The sequence below is a fragment of the Protopterus annectens genome, chromosome 8.part0, assembly GCF_019279795.1.
Source record: "Protopterus annectens isolate FY-2018-M chromosome 8.part0, PAN1.0, whole genome shotgun sequence".
NCBI lineage: Eukaryota > Metazoa > Chordata > Ceratodontiformes > Protopteridae > Protopterus > Protopterus annectens.
The window spans coordinates 1395398390-1395415414 of record NC_056741.1 but is presented as its reverse complement, the minus strand read 5'-3'; the positions used below and the strand labels follow the sequence as shown (position 1 = coordinate 1395415414).

At 38.1% G+C, this 17025-nt stretch overlaps 1 protein-coding gene across 2 annotated transcripts in view; it reads right to left on the bottom strand.

Annotated features, from left to right (window-relative positions):
- LOC122809459 (sterol 26-hydroxylase, mitochondrial-like) overlaps nucleotides 1-17025 on the bottom strand; it is a 564348-nt gene that overhangs the window by 411982 nt on the left and 135341 nt on the right. For both annotated transcript variants that reach the window (XM_044080981.1, XM_044080982.1), the window contains exon 2: nucleotides 1066-1256. In XM_044080981.1, coding sequence (XP_043936916.1) covers nucleotides 1066-1256 — 191 coding nt within the window. The remainder of the gene's footprint in view (nucleotides 1-1065; nucleotides 1257-17025) is intronic.

Here is a 17025-nt window from a genome sequence, read left to right as displayed (position 1 = left end):
CCTTCTGAATGTCTGAAGCAGAAGTCTGCAAGGCCTCCAAGGATGTGCTAAAAATTGGATCCACATCCGCCTCTAAAACAGCTGTGGCAAAAGAATCCAACAGTGAAGCCAGGCGATTCTCCGGGATTTTACTTGCCTCCAGAGGGACGTCCGGCAGAAGTTGAACAGCAGAAGAATCCTATCCAGATTTCTTGGCCTTCTTCTTCATGGACAGCTGAACCTTGAAGCAGGAAGTTGCTTCCAGTATTTTTTAGCTAAAAACTTAAGACACTGAGTCTCCATGTACAAGGTCAAAGAAGACAGCCAACTATGGAGGGTCTTAGGAACAAAGGCCTGACAAATTGAACAGGATGTATGGTCATGGGAAGGGCCAAAACAAAACAAGTACTGCTCGTAATAGTCTTTATGGGGAATCTGTCTCCCACACTGGCATTTACCCTTCTTGGATGACACAAAACCCCACAAACAACAAAAACAAAAGGAAAGGATAAGATACAAAAACCCCAATGGGACACTTTTCTGAACCAGCTTGATGAACCAGCAATGGAACAGGTGTTCAGACCAATGATCTAGAGATGGCTTTCACAGTGGCGGCAAACAAGTTCTGAAGATGGTATGTCCAGGCATCATCTTTATGCCTACATTATGCAAGGAGCATATGTGTGATGTACGGTGTACCTTAAAGCAATCTAAAGGCTTTGGTATACTGCCAGATGTTGGGCCACCCTTGGTAGGGGATCGCTTTTATAATGAATACTGCAACAGTGAAATGGAAGCACATCTTATGACATGAAGAGCAGTTTACTCCCAGTATCATTCCTATCTCCTGGAAAATTAAACCATGTTATGTTATAAAAATTCTAAACAAATGAATGTACATCTCGTCCTGATCCAAATCAAAGTGTTCTTTTAAGAAAAGCTATAATTTGATGATACCAGCATATCTATAAATGAAAATGATCTAACTCCAATAATTTAGTTTACAAATAAACAGACATTTTTTCCCTTAAGTCCATAGTGATTATCAAATAAAATCTGCATATCAAAGCACACAGTTTCACTCACTCTGTGAAAGGGCCATAAGTGAAGCCCCTCTCATCTCGATGTTCTCTCCAAAGAGCCATGTCACATCTCATGGGGTACTTTCCCTCTTGCCTTAGGACTTCTTCTATCAGCTCCGCACTAGCAATGTTTATGTTAGTGTATGGACCAAATGTTGACTTCCAAATTGGGCCATACATCTTCTTATGGACAACCTGCAAATAGAAGACAAGAAAAGAAACTTAATTATGTCAGCAGCATACACATACACCACAGAAGAAAACAAAAGCAGATGTGGTCAGCAGATAAGGCCACCTTTGGCTCATTTTAACCTTCTGTGTTTCCTTGTTTTAGAAAAAAAGACATAAATCCTAATTAATCCATGCTTAATTTTCCCACCTACCTCAAATCTACCCTGCACAGTTCTCAACTTCTTTGCTCAAGAATTCTTGACAAAGAACCTTCAAAGATGGCTGCACATTGATCAACACTTAAATTTCAGCTCTGCCAGTGTGAAAAAAAAGAAACTGAAAGATAAGGGCTGGTAATTCTGCAAGTTTTAGTAAAAGCCTGTTACTGACTAGTAAATACATTGCCTGGATGCCAGAAAATAAGAAACTTAGAGAGACTGAAAGAAATTCAGCTAGAGAATGTGAAGAGAAAACACTGACTGGAAGAATCCTGCAACTGTTCAGCAACAAGCAGTTCATGCTCCAACATTTTACAAAAGATAGCTTCCAATAATTTTGAGGAAAAAATAAATCAAATCTGCTCACAGCTGATTAAAATAAATGAAACACTGAAGAAGTATACCAGCTCAAATCACAAAAGTCTTGCTGAGTATGAGACTGCTCAAATCACAAAAGGCTGGCTAAGTATGTGACTGCTTTAGAAGATCTGTTTCAAAATCTGGTTGAGTTAAAGAACAGAGCACACAGAGAAAATCTGAGATTTTCTGCCATACCAGAGACACTGTAAGGAACAAACTGTATTAACTTTATCAAAGCACAAACAAGTAACTGGATTAGTATTCCACATCAGGATTTGTTAATTGAAAGGACACATTGTGTGTATGTATTTTATAAGAAAAAGTGGTGGAGAAAGACTAGACTTTTGTTGATTTTGTTAAACTTGTGGGGGACTAAAAGTCATATACCCCACCTCATCTGATTAATGTCTGGAAGGACACTAAAATGAAAAAAAGAAAAAGTAACTATAAGTTAAACATTTTTTGTTCTTAACAGTATTTGTATAAAATAGTTCATGATATAAATTGCATGTTATATATAGTAAAGCATTTTCAGTGACTACTGTATGTGATAAAGATACTAAAGTAAACAAGTAATTTTATTTTGTTAGTTTTAAGAAACGTAAGCAGTATAATGTAAAAAGAGAAGAAAGGCTGGACAAAAGCCTGTTTAAGTTACTAAGTTGTAATCTTTGGCTTTTGGGTGGTAGATGTGACCCTGACCCTGAGTAGCACCCTGCCCTCACCAAGAATGTTGCCACAGTATAAAGAAAAAATGATCAATTGCAACAATTGGCTAAGTTTCTGGTGTCATTCAAAGGGGATCCAGTATCTGTCCATCTGGGATGACATGCTCGATAAGCCACATTGCTTCGCAAGAGATGGCTTGCACCTGTCACCCTTAGGCTTTTGAATACCGGCTAAGGCTTTTGCCGCCCCCATAATGCCTTTTTTAGGCAAGGCTCAAAAGACAAACCCACCACCGTAAATAGTACAAGTAACCAAAAACTGAGGGTAATGCTACTCAATGCCAGAAGTCTAAACCTCAAAATGCATGCACTCGAGGCATTCCTCAGTATTGAGAACATCAATATCTGTGCTGTAACAGGCACCTGGTTAAAGACTCCAGAGAGCACCCCAGCACTACCAGGCTATAACTCATACCATACTTTTTGGCCACAGAACCCGGACCGAAACACAAAAGGTGGGGGTGTATCCATATTCATCAAGGATACCCACACCTCCAGTTTAGTGGCACAGCACAATGCCTCAGAGATCATCCATGTGCAACTAACAATGGGCAAAACTGCAATTCAAATTGTAGCTTGCTACAGATCACCCACCATGACTCAGCACCCCCATTCCCAGTTTCTGGAGACACTGGAAAATATGAAGGTCCTACCAAATGCCTTAATATTGGGTGATTTCAATTACCCAAACATTAACTGGAAGAACTACTCAAGTACTAACTCCCTTGCCCAACGCTTCCTAGAATTTATAAACTCGAATGCCCTGGATCAACTGGTCAACACCCCCACCAGAGGTGACAACATATTGGACCTGGTCATCACCAACACGGGCAACTGGTGTTCTACAATGGAGGTCAAACCCTCACTGTTTAGCTCAGACCATAGACTAATAACTCTGGATAACCACATTTCCACCCCCACCCCCAATCAAGGAAACCACAGTGAAAAACTTTTCAAAAGCAAACTTCACGTTACTTAAGACTGAGGTGGAAAGGTTCACAGCCCCCATGCTAAAGGACAACTCTGTCCAAACTGCTGAATCCCTTATGAAGGCCTTCTATGAGCACCTACAAGAATGCATGGATCATGCTATCCCAAGCAAAACCAAGACTCACTCCTCCAAGAAAAGGAAACCAGTCTGGTGGACCCCTGCCATAAACAAGCTATACAATAGAAGGAGGAAACTAGTGCAGAAAAAAGTAAAATCCCAAGAAGGAAAGACATCCCTGATCAGTATCAGCAAGAAACTATGATCCCTCATAAAATCATCCAAGGCTAGCTTCGAAAGAAAAACTGCCAAGGACTCCAATGATAGCCACAAAGCATTCTTTAGCTGTGTCAAGAACCTAAGTGGAAACTCTCAGATCTGCTCTCAGTTAGTGCAGAAAGGCACAAAATACACTGAACCGACTGATATTGCCAACATTCTGGCAGACAGGCTTAGTGCAAACTTCATCCCCCTCTCACCCCGTAAAGGGCCCATAACCATACCAGAAGAATGTAGTGCCCCAGCAATCATTGACTCACAGGTTAAAACAGCCCTATCCAAAGCCAAAAATACAGCTTCAATGGGACCAGATAGTGCCCCAGGCTGTGTCTTACATGAGCTCCAAAATGAACTAACCCCTCACCTAAACACACTGTTCAGACTCAGCCTCTCTACAGGCTACATACCCATAGAGTGGTGCACAGCAACAGTTATCCTGATCCACAAAGGTGGAGCCACAACAGACCCCGGGAACTATCATCCTATAAGCCTGACTAGCCTGGTCTGCAAAGCTATGGAGCACATCATCATGGAATTCATTAACAGAGACATTGGGAACCTTCAAACATTGGACCCTACCCAGTTTGGCTTTGTTAAGGAGAGATCATGCCTCCTAAACCTGATGGACTTCTTTGAGACAAATATCAAGGCTTTAGATGAGGGAAAGGAGGTCCACACAACCTACCTAGACCTCACAAAGGCTTTCGACACCATTCCCCATTCTGGTATTATAGTCAAGCTCACCAGCCTGAACATAAACCCCTACGTCACGAGATGGGTTGCCAATTGGCTCATGGACAGAACCCACACAGTGAGAGTTGCAGGCTCTAGGTCTGACTCTAGACCAGTTACAAGTGGCATCCCCCAGGACTCAGTCCTGGGATCCTCCTGTTTGGTAAATACTTCTCAGAGGTACAGGCAGGCACAGGAGGACTATGGTTGACCAAGTTCACAGATGACTGCAAACTGGGGGCCATAATTGTCTCTCCAACTGATACAGACATCCTCCAGAAGGGTCTCACTGAGAAAATCATGGCCTCAAACTAAATGCCTAAAAGTGCATAGTCATTCCCTCTGGAAAAAACAAAGTACCCACGAACTACCACTTATGTGATAGTCCCCTAAATACAGAAAATGTAATAAGGGATCTGGGAACCCAAGTAGATAGTAATCTCTCCTTTGATAATCATATTGCCAAGGTGGTTAGAAAATCCTTCTATGTGGCCCACCTAATCACAAAAGGGTTTGCATCTAGAACAAAAGAGGTTATTATGCCCCTCTACTCATCACTCATCAGACCCATCATAGAGTACAACGCCCCATTTGGGATGTACCTTACAAGACACCTGCAACAGCTGGAAAGACCACAGAAATACCTCACCAAGAGGATTACTGGCCTCAAACATATGCCCTATGCAGCCCGACTGAAGAAACTCCAGCTGTACTCGGCTGCATACCGCTTATTTAGAGGTGATCTCTGCCTGACATACAAGGCCATGTCTATCCCAGAATTGTTGGACATGCTCCACCTAAAAAAAAAAAAAAAAAAAAACAACCCCCCAAGAGCCACACGCTCTAGGGATCTAAACCTCACCACAACAATAAATAGGACGTGCTGGAGGGATAGATTCCTGTCCCATTCCTGTCCCAGAGACTCCCCATGCTTTGGAACAGGATTCCAATCTACATTAGGCAGAGCCTCTCACTAACACTCTTCAAGAGAAACCTTGACAAGTGGATGGGAAACAGAAAATTTACCCCAGGGATCACTTGCAGTGGCTCTGCTGGACAGAGGCACAGGGAACTAATGGCTCTGCTGGACTGAGGCACAGGGAACTAATCTAAGGGGGCGGCGAAAGCCAACACATTCTGGCTAGGCTTATAGATGCCCTTGGGCAGACAGCCTAGTACTTACCTATGAACCTATAAGATGAGGTGAAAAACAGCACTGATTATAATATATGTAAGAGCTGTCTTCTAGTTTTGCATAGGTGCACGCCTGCAATAATCCCCTTGGCTTAATGTAATACATTTTTTATGTAATTAAGTAGGCATTGAGAACAAGAGAAAACTGTGAATGTAATGAATAGTTTTCCTTAAATAAATAAATGTTCTGTTGAAGGTAGCTGTACATTCTGTTCTTATGTCTCCATGGAAACAAGCTGACTAAAGGTGAAGGCAATAAGTCACGAGATGTCAGGACATGGTTTGCTGAGAGAATTGTAAAATTAAAAGGTACAAGAGCAAGCAACTTAGGAAACAATAATGTTTGTCAAGTGAATATGAGATAGCAGCTTTTTTGATCCCTAAATTCTTCAATGTATTTACTAGAGCAGTATATAAATTAGTTTTATTTAAAGATTGCCAGTGCACTTTTTCTTAAGGCTAAAAGTTGATGTTTTCTGAAAGCATACATTAAAAGTTGATGTTTTCTGAAAGCATACATTTATTTCACATCTGGGATGGGAATAAAGACAAGAACAGATAGCAAGAGCACAGGCTGTAGCATGCACCTTAGAGTGGCTTACTTAATTAATGCCTGTGGGTGTAGTTGCTGATTTCGGACATTTTTTCTTATCAGGAGTGTTAAACTTCATTATTTTAATATGTACATAGTTTTGCGTGTTTGTTTTCAGCTAATAGGTCATGGGGTTGTTCTGGGGTGTGTTTTTATGTGGGCTTTCATTAAAACAAAATGTCTTGTAAAGTGTGACATAGGTTCAAATGGAGATTAAAAGAAACAACTGCATAAAGGATCAACATGCCAACTTTTAGTGGGTGCATGTAACACAAAAGTTGGAAATACACATTTAAAAAAGCTGTCATATATAATAGATGGGAATAATAACTTCTTAGCATAATGACTACACTATCCATACTATCCTTTGAATGTGAATGGCTTCACAGCTATAGTCAAAATTTGCAACAGTACTGAATTATATTAAGGCATAAAGAGTACAAATGGCAATGCTACAAGAGGCATATTTGGAAAGTAGTAAGCATCTAAATTTGATGAAGAAATGATTTCAGGATGAATATTCAGTTGAATATCAGGGACAAAGGAAAATGGGAGAACTTATACTAATTGCTAAAAGGGCTGCAACATTGATAGAAGAGGGGGAAGATAATAATTGCAAATTTGCTGTAGTATGGGAAAACTGGCAATGGAGGAGGGTTATGCTGGAGTGTATTTATATTCTACCCACAACTGTATTAGGGAGCTTAAGAAGTTTTTGGGAGATATAATCAGCTTTTCATTGGGAATATTACTTATAGGTAGGGACTAGAACTTGATTTGCAACAGTGATGATGTGGAACTATAGCCTTATTAGCCTAACTGGCCTTATCTGCAAGACCATGGAGAGAATCATGATGGACCTTACCAACAAATATATAGGTAATCTCAAAACACTTGACCCTACTCAATTTGGATTTGTCAAAAGGAGATCATGTCTGTTAAACCTGGTGGACTTCTTCGAGACAGTCACCAAGGCCCTGGATGAAGGGAATCTGTGCATACAGCCTATTTAGACTTAGCCAAGGCTTTTGACACTATCCCCAACTCAGGCATCATTGACAAACTCAGCAATAAACAAAAACCAAAAACTAAGAAAAATTATAGTAATCCAGAAGGCAGAATTCGCGAGAAACACACTTTTTAAAACACCTTTAAAACTTTATTCCACAAGCACTTTCAGCTAGAAAATACTAGCCTTCTTCAGACATTCAAAAAATCATATGACAAACTATTTTATATAGCCCAACCCAACCACTTGAGTTTTAAAGACATAGCACTTTAAAGCAACAACATATTAAAATAAAATAAAATACTTTTAACAATGCATTTTTAAAAACATGTATATAATTATTTATATATAACTATCTATCAAAGATTTCTAATTTTAACTCACAAGAAATACACAGTACATCATTTAACCCTGGATAAGCAGATGCATTCAAGTGTAAAATCCACCACAACTCTCTATGTTCTAAAAAAATACCCCATGGTCCCCCCAGGGTTTTTTTTGCAACTGTTCCAGTGTGACAAATTGAAAACTATGACTTGGGAATTCCTTTAAATGTTTTACTAAAGCACAGATCTCTTTATGTGTATGCATATCATAAATGTGTTCATATACCTGTTGTTTAAATTTTCGCTCAGTCTTTCCCACATAATATGAGGGACAAGAGCTGCATTTTGCAGCATAAACCACTTCTGTTGTTTGGCAAGAAAAGCGACCAGAAACTATAATACACTTAGAACCTAACTGCACCTGGTTACATTCCAAAATAAACTTGCATTGTGAACACATTACACACTGTCATTTTCTGCACTGGTTGCATATGTAAAAGGGATAAACCATTACACCACTCTTTAAGATTGCTATCCCGCCTAAATACAAAATCAGGAATATTACCAATTGTTTCCATTAGCTGCTTATCTGTTCTAATAAATGCCCAATTTTTATTAATAATATCAATTATATTTTTACTGTGGGAATTAAATGTAGAAATAAATACATTTTTTGTGTTTTTTGCTTGTTGCACACAACTTTTTTATTGTGAAAAAGTTGTCACCCTATTGCCTGATGCCATTATTCCTATAGTTTCATTTTGGATACAATTTCTAGAAGAATAAACTTCTCCATAGGCTTCACCAAATGCCCTGGCATGATGATTTTGTAATAAGGAAATGTACTAGCCTGATTGGTCTCTTTTCAATGATCTCAAATTTTATATTGTTTACCATCTGCACAGAGTAACCCCTGTTTGATAGATGGTTATATATAAATAATTATATAAATGTTTTTAAAAATGCATTGTTAAAAGTATTTTATTTTATTTTAATATGTTGTTGCTTTAAAGTGCTATGTCTTTAAGACTCAAATGGTTGGGTTGGGCTATACAAAAGAGTTTGTCATATGATTTTTTGAATGTCTGAAGAAGGCTGGTATTTTCTAGCTGAAAGCACTTATGGAATAAAGTTTTAAAGGTGTTTTAAAAAAGTGTGTTTCTCGCGAATTCTGCCTTCTGGATTATTACCATTTATCATTGACAAATTCACCCAGCTAATGCAATCTGGAGAACTGGATGGGTAACTGTAACTTCACCCCGAGGATTCCACATGTGTCCCTCTTGGACAGGGGCAATAGGTGCTGATCATGGAAATAAGGGTAGAACTTGGCCAAGCTTGTAAGTGCTCTAGGGCCATTAGCCTAGTAATTTTTCTATGATCCTTCGATCTGGGGGACCTAGAAGGGAAATATAACAAAAAATGGTAGATTTCTGAAGAAATGTATGAAAATATTTGGTATGGAAGACATTAAATTAGTAGTAGGAACTCAGAGAATTTACATATCATTCCCCATGGTACAATAATTGGGCTAGACTACACAGAAATTATATTTCACAGGAACATTAATTGAAAGCTCTGACACATATCCTATGATGATTTCAGATCATGCACCAATAAAACTAACATAAACATTCAGGGTAATGAAGTAAAAATTAGAGACTGGCCCTTCCCCACCTACCTATTAAAAAGAGGTGAATTTAAGGAATGGGTAGTGTAAAGTATTCAAGAGTTATTGGGGAAGATAGAAATTTCTTCAGAAGGTATTGCTAGTGAGTGGGATAAAATAAAAGTGAAGTTTAAAAATTCAGAAGAAATAAAAGAAAAAGATATTGCTAAGAAGTCATAAACATTATTTAGAAGGCCTGACAAAGGTTAAAGTATCACAGAATAAGGGCAATCTCACAGAACAAGAAGAGAGGCAACTGCAGTGTGCTAAAGAGAAAATAAGAAAATATCTGGATAATATGCACGAGTTTAGAAAGATTGCTGTTAAGCAAGTGTTTTTTGATAACTCTAGTGCATAAAAACTTTTAGCATAATACCTTAGGCAACAGAAAGTAGAAAGGGTTGTTGCAAAACTTAGGGAACCTGTAACATATTGGAGATATTTTAGAATTTATATGAAAATGTATATGAAGCAGAGAAATGTGGAAATCAAGAAAAGCACAAATGGAAATATTTATGGAAGACTTACCTATGTCAAGGTTAGAGGTAGATGAAGCTCAACAATTAACAGTTAAGACAGGAGAGGAGGAGATTAGATAAAACAGTGATGTATAATCAACCTGCAGGATAGTCTCCACAGATAAAGGGTTTTCCTGTGGAGGTTTGGAAGCTAGGAAGGGAAAAAAGTAAAAAAGATCTGGAAGGCCCATTTCAATGTTAAACCATGATTATAAACTGCTTAATGTCTATAATACCTAAAGGAAAGGAAAGGCTATTAACAAAATTGATAGATATAGATCAATGTGTTTCTGTGGAGGGGAGGCAAACATTTGACAACATTAATAGAAGAATGATGATCCAGGGGAAAGCAGAATGCAAGAAAATACTGCTGTTATTGGTGGGCCTTTATGCTCAGAAAGCATTTGACAGAGGAGACTGGGATTTTATGAGTGGGTAATGGAAAAATTAGCATTCCCTGATAAAATAATATGGTTAATTAGGAGGATATACAAGGAATCAGAAGCAAGAATTTAAGTGGGAGGGTACCTCTCTAAAAAGTTGCGTCTGAACAAAGGAACCAGACAGGGGTGTTCTCTTTCCCATTTGTTCATCATCATCATCAACAACTCCCTTTTTCCCATTTTTGACATGGGGTCAGGGTGTTGTGTTGACTGTTGCCATCTCTCTCGATTCAATGCAACACTCTTGCCTTCTTCAAAATTCATGCCAGACTCTGGCAGATCTCTCACACAATTCATCCACCTCTGTTTAAGTCAGGTGGATTGAAATTAACCTCTTTTCTTCCAGTATCCTCTGTTAAAACATATACATCTAAACAGTTACAGTAATGCATGTACATTTCTTTTCTTTCCAGCAGGGCATACTGTTGATATATTTTCAACACAAGCATCTGTACAAATCATTTTGATATTCAAATAACATATAATTATTTACTAAATTCCAGCTAGCTCTGCTGGCATAGGTTACATATCCACTGCCCTACTTCTTCTGGCATAGCTATCGTCACAGAAGTATTTAGGAGTATGAGTTAAAAAGGACCCTGTTATGGCAGCTAAGGATATGTGGAAAGAGACTAAACAAAAGATAATACAAAAACTGAGAAACTGAAAGCTCTTGTTTATGGATATGAATAGCAAGATACAAGCAGTGGAAATGCCTTTAGTCCCTTTAGTTTTATAAACAGCTCAGGCATATTTTCATCAATCAGAGGAGTTGTTGTGGATCGTAATTAATAAAGAGTTGATGGATTTTGTCTGGGAAGGGAAGAGGGCAAGGGTCAAGTGGGATAAGATGATTCTTCCAACAAAACAAGGTGGCTTAGGATTACGTTATTTGAAGGAATATTTTAGAGCTACACAGTTAAGGATCATATACAGAACACAAGCAGAAAGCTATAATTCAAAGTGTAAAGGAATGATGATGACATAGAAGGAGAGAAATTCAAGAAATATGGAGAGAGTCGGATTTTGGACGCAGATACTTAAGGAAAATAACAGCCATGCAGAATATATTTAGAAAGTATTCTAAGAACTAAGTCAACATGAGAATGGAGAAAGTAGATTTTGCTGCTACGGATAACTGCAGTTAGGGGTACAAAGAACAGGCAAGAGGGGTCTGGCATTTACTGGAGAAGACTGGCAAAGGAACAAAGGTATTGGCAGTACATATGTACAGACTGAAAGGTAATAGAATGGGGAGAGGCCAAGAAGACATTTGTACTGGAGGCTTGAGACTGCCTTCCTTATCAGGGATTGATATCAGAGTAATGGCAAAGAGAAAGGTATAGGGAGATCCTAAGTGAAAGACTTGTTCTGGTAGAGTTTTTAGCTGAATCTAGAAGAAGAGCTGCTGTTAAAAATGTTAATTAGTAGGGCATATAAAATATTGCACAATAACTATAGGAAACAATCAGAGGAGGTTAGAGAAGACTGGGAAAACAGACTGGATAATTAATTCACAAAAGAAAAAAAAACAATGGGAGAATATGTATGGCTCCTAAATTTGCAACTAAGTCTAGAAGATTTAGGATTTTTGCTTGGAAGTGTTTGCATGGGTATTTTTATACCCCAAGCAGAATCCAAAGAATTTTTTCCTCAGGTAGATGGCAAATGTTGGAGGTATGATGGGGAAGAAAGAGGTAACTTGGAATATGTGTTTTGGGATTGTAATGATTTGGCAGACTTTAAAAATTCCCTACAGGGTACTCTGTCAGAAATATTCGGTGAGCAAATGGGTGTAACTAAGGAAATTATTCTTTAAACTGGGATACTGTTTCTGAATTGCATAGATGCAGTAATGCCTTGTTAAGTTTAATTCTGGTGGTTACCAAAATAGCAATTACTAGGGAATGGAAATCAATATCTACAGCAACTGTGTTTGAAGTAGTGAATATTGTAACATAGGTAAAATAACTGGAAATGGTATCTTTAAAAAGGGTAGGTGCAAATTACACAGAAAAAATGGAAATTGTGGAACAATACATGCAGAATAATGTTATGGAGGAGGAGTGAGGTTTACAGGAGGGCAGAAATTGAGCAGTGTATGTAATGTTGGATTGATAATAACTATACAGGAGAATATACATGATTTATAATGTTAACTGTGAACATACTGATATGGTTTGTTCTCTTTTATATAAATGTATATTTGCCTATAAGTGATAATTCAATAAAGGTATTAAAAGAAAAGAATTCTTAACAAAATAAAAAAATGGGGGGACAATGCTCAAAATAAAGGACAATTTTTAAATATTACTGTAATTCACTTAAAAGTTAATAGGTTTTGCAGCAGTATGTATTTGTGTAAATCTAATGTCTGACATTATTGACAGACTATAATCCACAAAGACTTATCAGAAAGTTAAATATTTTATGTGGACAAGGAAAAAATGAGACAAAAATCAAGGACATTCTGTACAATTAGCGACATCTGAGAGGTATGCATGCCCGTTGCATGATCCATTAATTCTTGAATTTTGTTACTACTTGTGACCCTACTGAAATCCCCAAGAATGCTGGTTCATGCATTCCCCAGCCTCTGTAAATAAGCAAATAAAAGCATGCATATAAATTATTTAAACTTTGTTTTTAATTGTGCTCCATTGTCCTTGTATACCTTATTTTTTTTTTTGAAAGAAGCGCTTATGGAATCTAATGACTCTCCGGAGGTATGTACAAATTACTGTAATTTCCATTTCCTGCCTTTCTTTAAGGCTACTGTGGATAAATTCCCTTCATCTCAACTTAAGTGGCCTTTGATGCCAACCCTGTGATATGACTGCTTTCTTCCTGTTTTCTACTGAAATACATTTCCAAAGGTGTACACAGTTGCATCAGAAGCCATTTTACCATCAATATGCAAATGTCTGTTAACAGTGCGCTGTCTACCAGTGATAATTTTCTGTTCACCTGACTATCCAAAGAGGCTGCTTTTTTATCATTTGTTTACCTTCTAGTAAGTCCATCTTCCGTGAATTCATCCATGTGTCTTTTCACTCTTGTGGCTGGAATTATCTGTGTCCTACAATGTATTTTTTGAGAATTTTTGATTTCTACATTTACTACTTTGCATTTTGCAATAAATTTAACATGCTTTCTTACTATCCTTACAGTCTTGCTCATAAATATACTTCCAGACAATGTGTTTCCTATGAAGCCCAATGAGTGTAGCAATGTGTCTCTATTCACGTGCTCATCCCACTACCCTACCTCACTCCTTTTTCTGCCTGTCTCAGGACCTCACTCTTTCTTCCATCTGTCTTAGCCTCCCTTGAAATCTTTTAGCCTACACCCCACCATTGCTTCTGGCCATGTGTTCTACAGCACCACTATCTTTTCTATAAATAAGAATTATATTTAAGCTTCTGGATCCCCTGGCATCTACTTAACCTCTTATTGCTTATACTAGCCATTGCTTACCCCTTTACAGTTAGAGCTCTGGGGTAGGTCCTTAAAGTCCTCATACTGCTGAGAAGAAAACCTTTGGTGATCTATTCCTATGTCTTCCTTCATCCTGCCCTTAATGTATGTCAAGGCAAGGGTGTTCAATGCTCATGCTTTCACCTTCTCACACTTCTAATGTGCTTTCTTTTTAATGATTTGTAGGTTGTGAGTTGAGCACACCAGTGTGAGTTATACTGTTGGAGAACTCCCCAGCATTCCCATGGAAGAATAAAACAGCTACTTTCTCCTTAACCTTCTTCCCTCACTGTTAGTCCTCTTGTATCAGGACATTAATAAGAATGTTTGCAAACATTCGGTTTCTGTGCCAGTGGACCATCTGAAAACAATATTGTCTCTTGCAGCTGTCAACCTTCATCATTTTAACTCTGTTCATTTTACTCCACTTTATAGATACTCAACCACTTGCCATAATCCAGACCCTGCAGTGCTTACTATTACAATAACAGTCACTTGTTACTTCTACGCTGGTTTAGTGCCCTTTCTCCTTGCTTCCAGAAATGGGACTGGTAGTGCAGACGTGCCCTGCATTGCATCTTGTACAGTGGGAGGATGACACTACTATCACACAAGTCCAGTGTGTCATTTATTTTACCCAGTATCCTGCTGTTTTATCACTGCACCTTATTTTAGTAGTTAATTTGTTTATTAACCATTTTATTGAGCTAATTCTACTGACTGTTCTCTGTCATGAGTGGAGGGCGGCTGCGGTGGTGCAGTGGTTAGCATTGCTGCTTCACAGCAAGAGGCTCTCCGGTTCGATCCTCAGCTGGGGTGTCTTCTGTGTGGAGTCTGCATGTCCTCCCTGTGGTCGCATGGGTTTCCTCCCACATCTCAAAGACATGCTGTAGGTGGACTGGACACTCTAAATTGGCCCTAGGCATGAGTGTGTGCATGTGTGTGCCTTCTGTGGAAGTTTGGGCACCGGGCTGTCAACTTGACACTGTAAAACTCCATTGCCAATCATGAGCAGACAGGTGATCCGCTGTGGTGGCCCTAACCAGGAAAAGCCAAAAGAAGAAGAAGAATATTCTCTGTTATGCGTGGATCAAAAACATCAAAAAGCCAAGCAGGAAACAAATAATATGTTGCAATAAAAAAATTATCACTATGACATCAGTAACACCATGTGACACTGCAGACAGTTCAGTTCAGTAAAAATAATATATGAGCACAATCAGTTTAGTTCCTCAGGTTATTCCATTATGGCAAGCAAAGTCATTACTCCATAAGTCTAAATGGGAAATAAGGAAAGGGATGCATTACTGTAAATTAAGGCCCAACATAAGCAAGCTGATCCAATGATAAACAATCAGAAAGCTTGGTGAAACAGAGGAAGCATGTTAAAAAATTTGGAACTATTTTATTAATTTCTTCCTTCTGGCAAGGAAAAAATCTCAAGAGAATTTACTAACAGAATAACATGGAATAAAAGGCAAAATGAGCAAATAGATAAAGAAAGAAAGAAAGAAAGAAAGAAAGAAAGAAAGAAAGAAAGAAAATTAAGTTAAAAAAAATACTGGAAAGTTTTCTGAAGTTTGTACAGTTGGCAAGGGTCCTGCACATACAGAAACAGGCCAAAGCAAATACAAAATTATAATTCAAATGAGTGGGACTCTAGTTCCACATAGGGATGAGTTGTACACTGAAGCTCTTGCAGATGCAAGATTTGTATAGTGGAATATCACAATTTTTCTTAACAAATACAGTGTTGATCACTTTTCTAGTAGCCTTACACAGGGTGTTCCTGAGGCTAGGTGCTAGGTTAGATAAAGCTGTATTCTTGTAAAGATCTTGCTGTACAGAACTTGGTAAATCTGTTTAATTAATGAAATGTTTCAGTATTTTAGAGGTTGTGTCAGATTTTTTTTCTTCTATGAGGAACAGATGTTGCAAAGCTAATTAGGTCTTATATTTCACAATCTGATAGATAAGCCTTCTAATATTAAAAAAAATTCCTTCTTTGATTGGAAATCACACCAAACAGGTCTCATACTATGATGACAGGCTTACCACATCATAGAGAAAGGTATTTTTCCCTCAGCTTGAATATGCTTCCAAAATGTGGCATCTAATGCTATTAAAAATTCTACTATCATGCAATCCAACTTGAATCAAATATATCAGTTTAACACACTCCTAGTAATGAACACCTTTACTTAACTTTGTAAAAAGCCAAATTGCAAACAGATTATGTACTTCTTGGCTCTCAGTTGTTCAAATTCCTATATGGACAATCTCTTCCTCCTTCCAAACTAATAGAATAGCATCCCCACCCCCAGTACAAGTTTTGAAACCATATTAATCCAGGCCCTCTCCTACAACTCCCTTCAATCCAAAGTGTAAAATTTCTGATCACTACTAGGCCCAAACTATGGCAACCCCTTCCTTCTAATCTTAAAGACATATCATCCTACTTCCCCTGTTATTGTATCATCTCTACCCTAATCTAACCATTGGGTAGGCTTCATTAACCCAGGACTTGCTGTCTTTCTCTAATCTTTGTGAGAAGACTCTATTTAGTTGAACATTCAGAATATCAAACTATTTTATACTGGCACACGCAAACCAATTGTCAAATGATCTCAGTGTGTCTGAATTACTCTGCACGAAACTGGAGTACAGCAGCCATTGAGAACTGGGAATTTGCCTTGTGAGGTCTCGGAGTTGGTATATATAAGTATCAGGAGGGATGTGTGTGTTTTATTTTCAGATATTCTGAGTTTCAACTTTTTAGATTGATACACATGTTGTACTGTGAGTGTTGGATCACATGTATTGGACTGAATCTATGTATATACTGAACCTCAGTATATATTGCATGTTATGCTAATTTTGTGTTTACCCATAGCATGTGATTGCATCATTACCATTTTATAATTTGTACAGATTTCTGGGCTAAGATTAAAAACTGGTAAGAATTGACCAGCACTCTGCCAGAGTAAACACATTCAAATAAATAAATAAAACCCATAGATCCTTCTGTCTTCCTAGGCCACCACACCTAGCATATGTATTATCCCTGTACTCTCCCCACTGAATGTAAACCATTTTTTTATTTTGGAATAATCTTTGTTAATCATGTCCATACTACAGTCTTTGCCTGACCTCATTTCAAGTCATTTCCTTGACACAGCACCAGGCTTAATGGCATCAAAACATCAAATGGGCAGGCTTAATGGCATCAAAACATCAAATGGACCTTGATTTCAAAATTA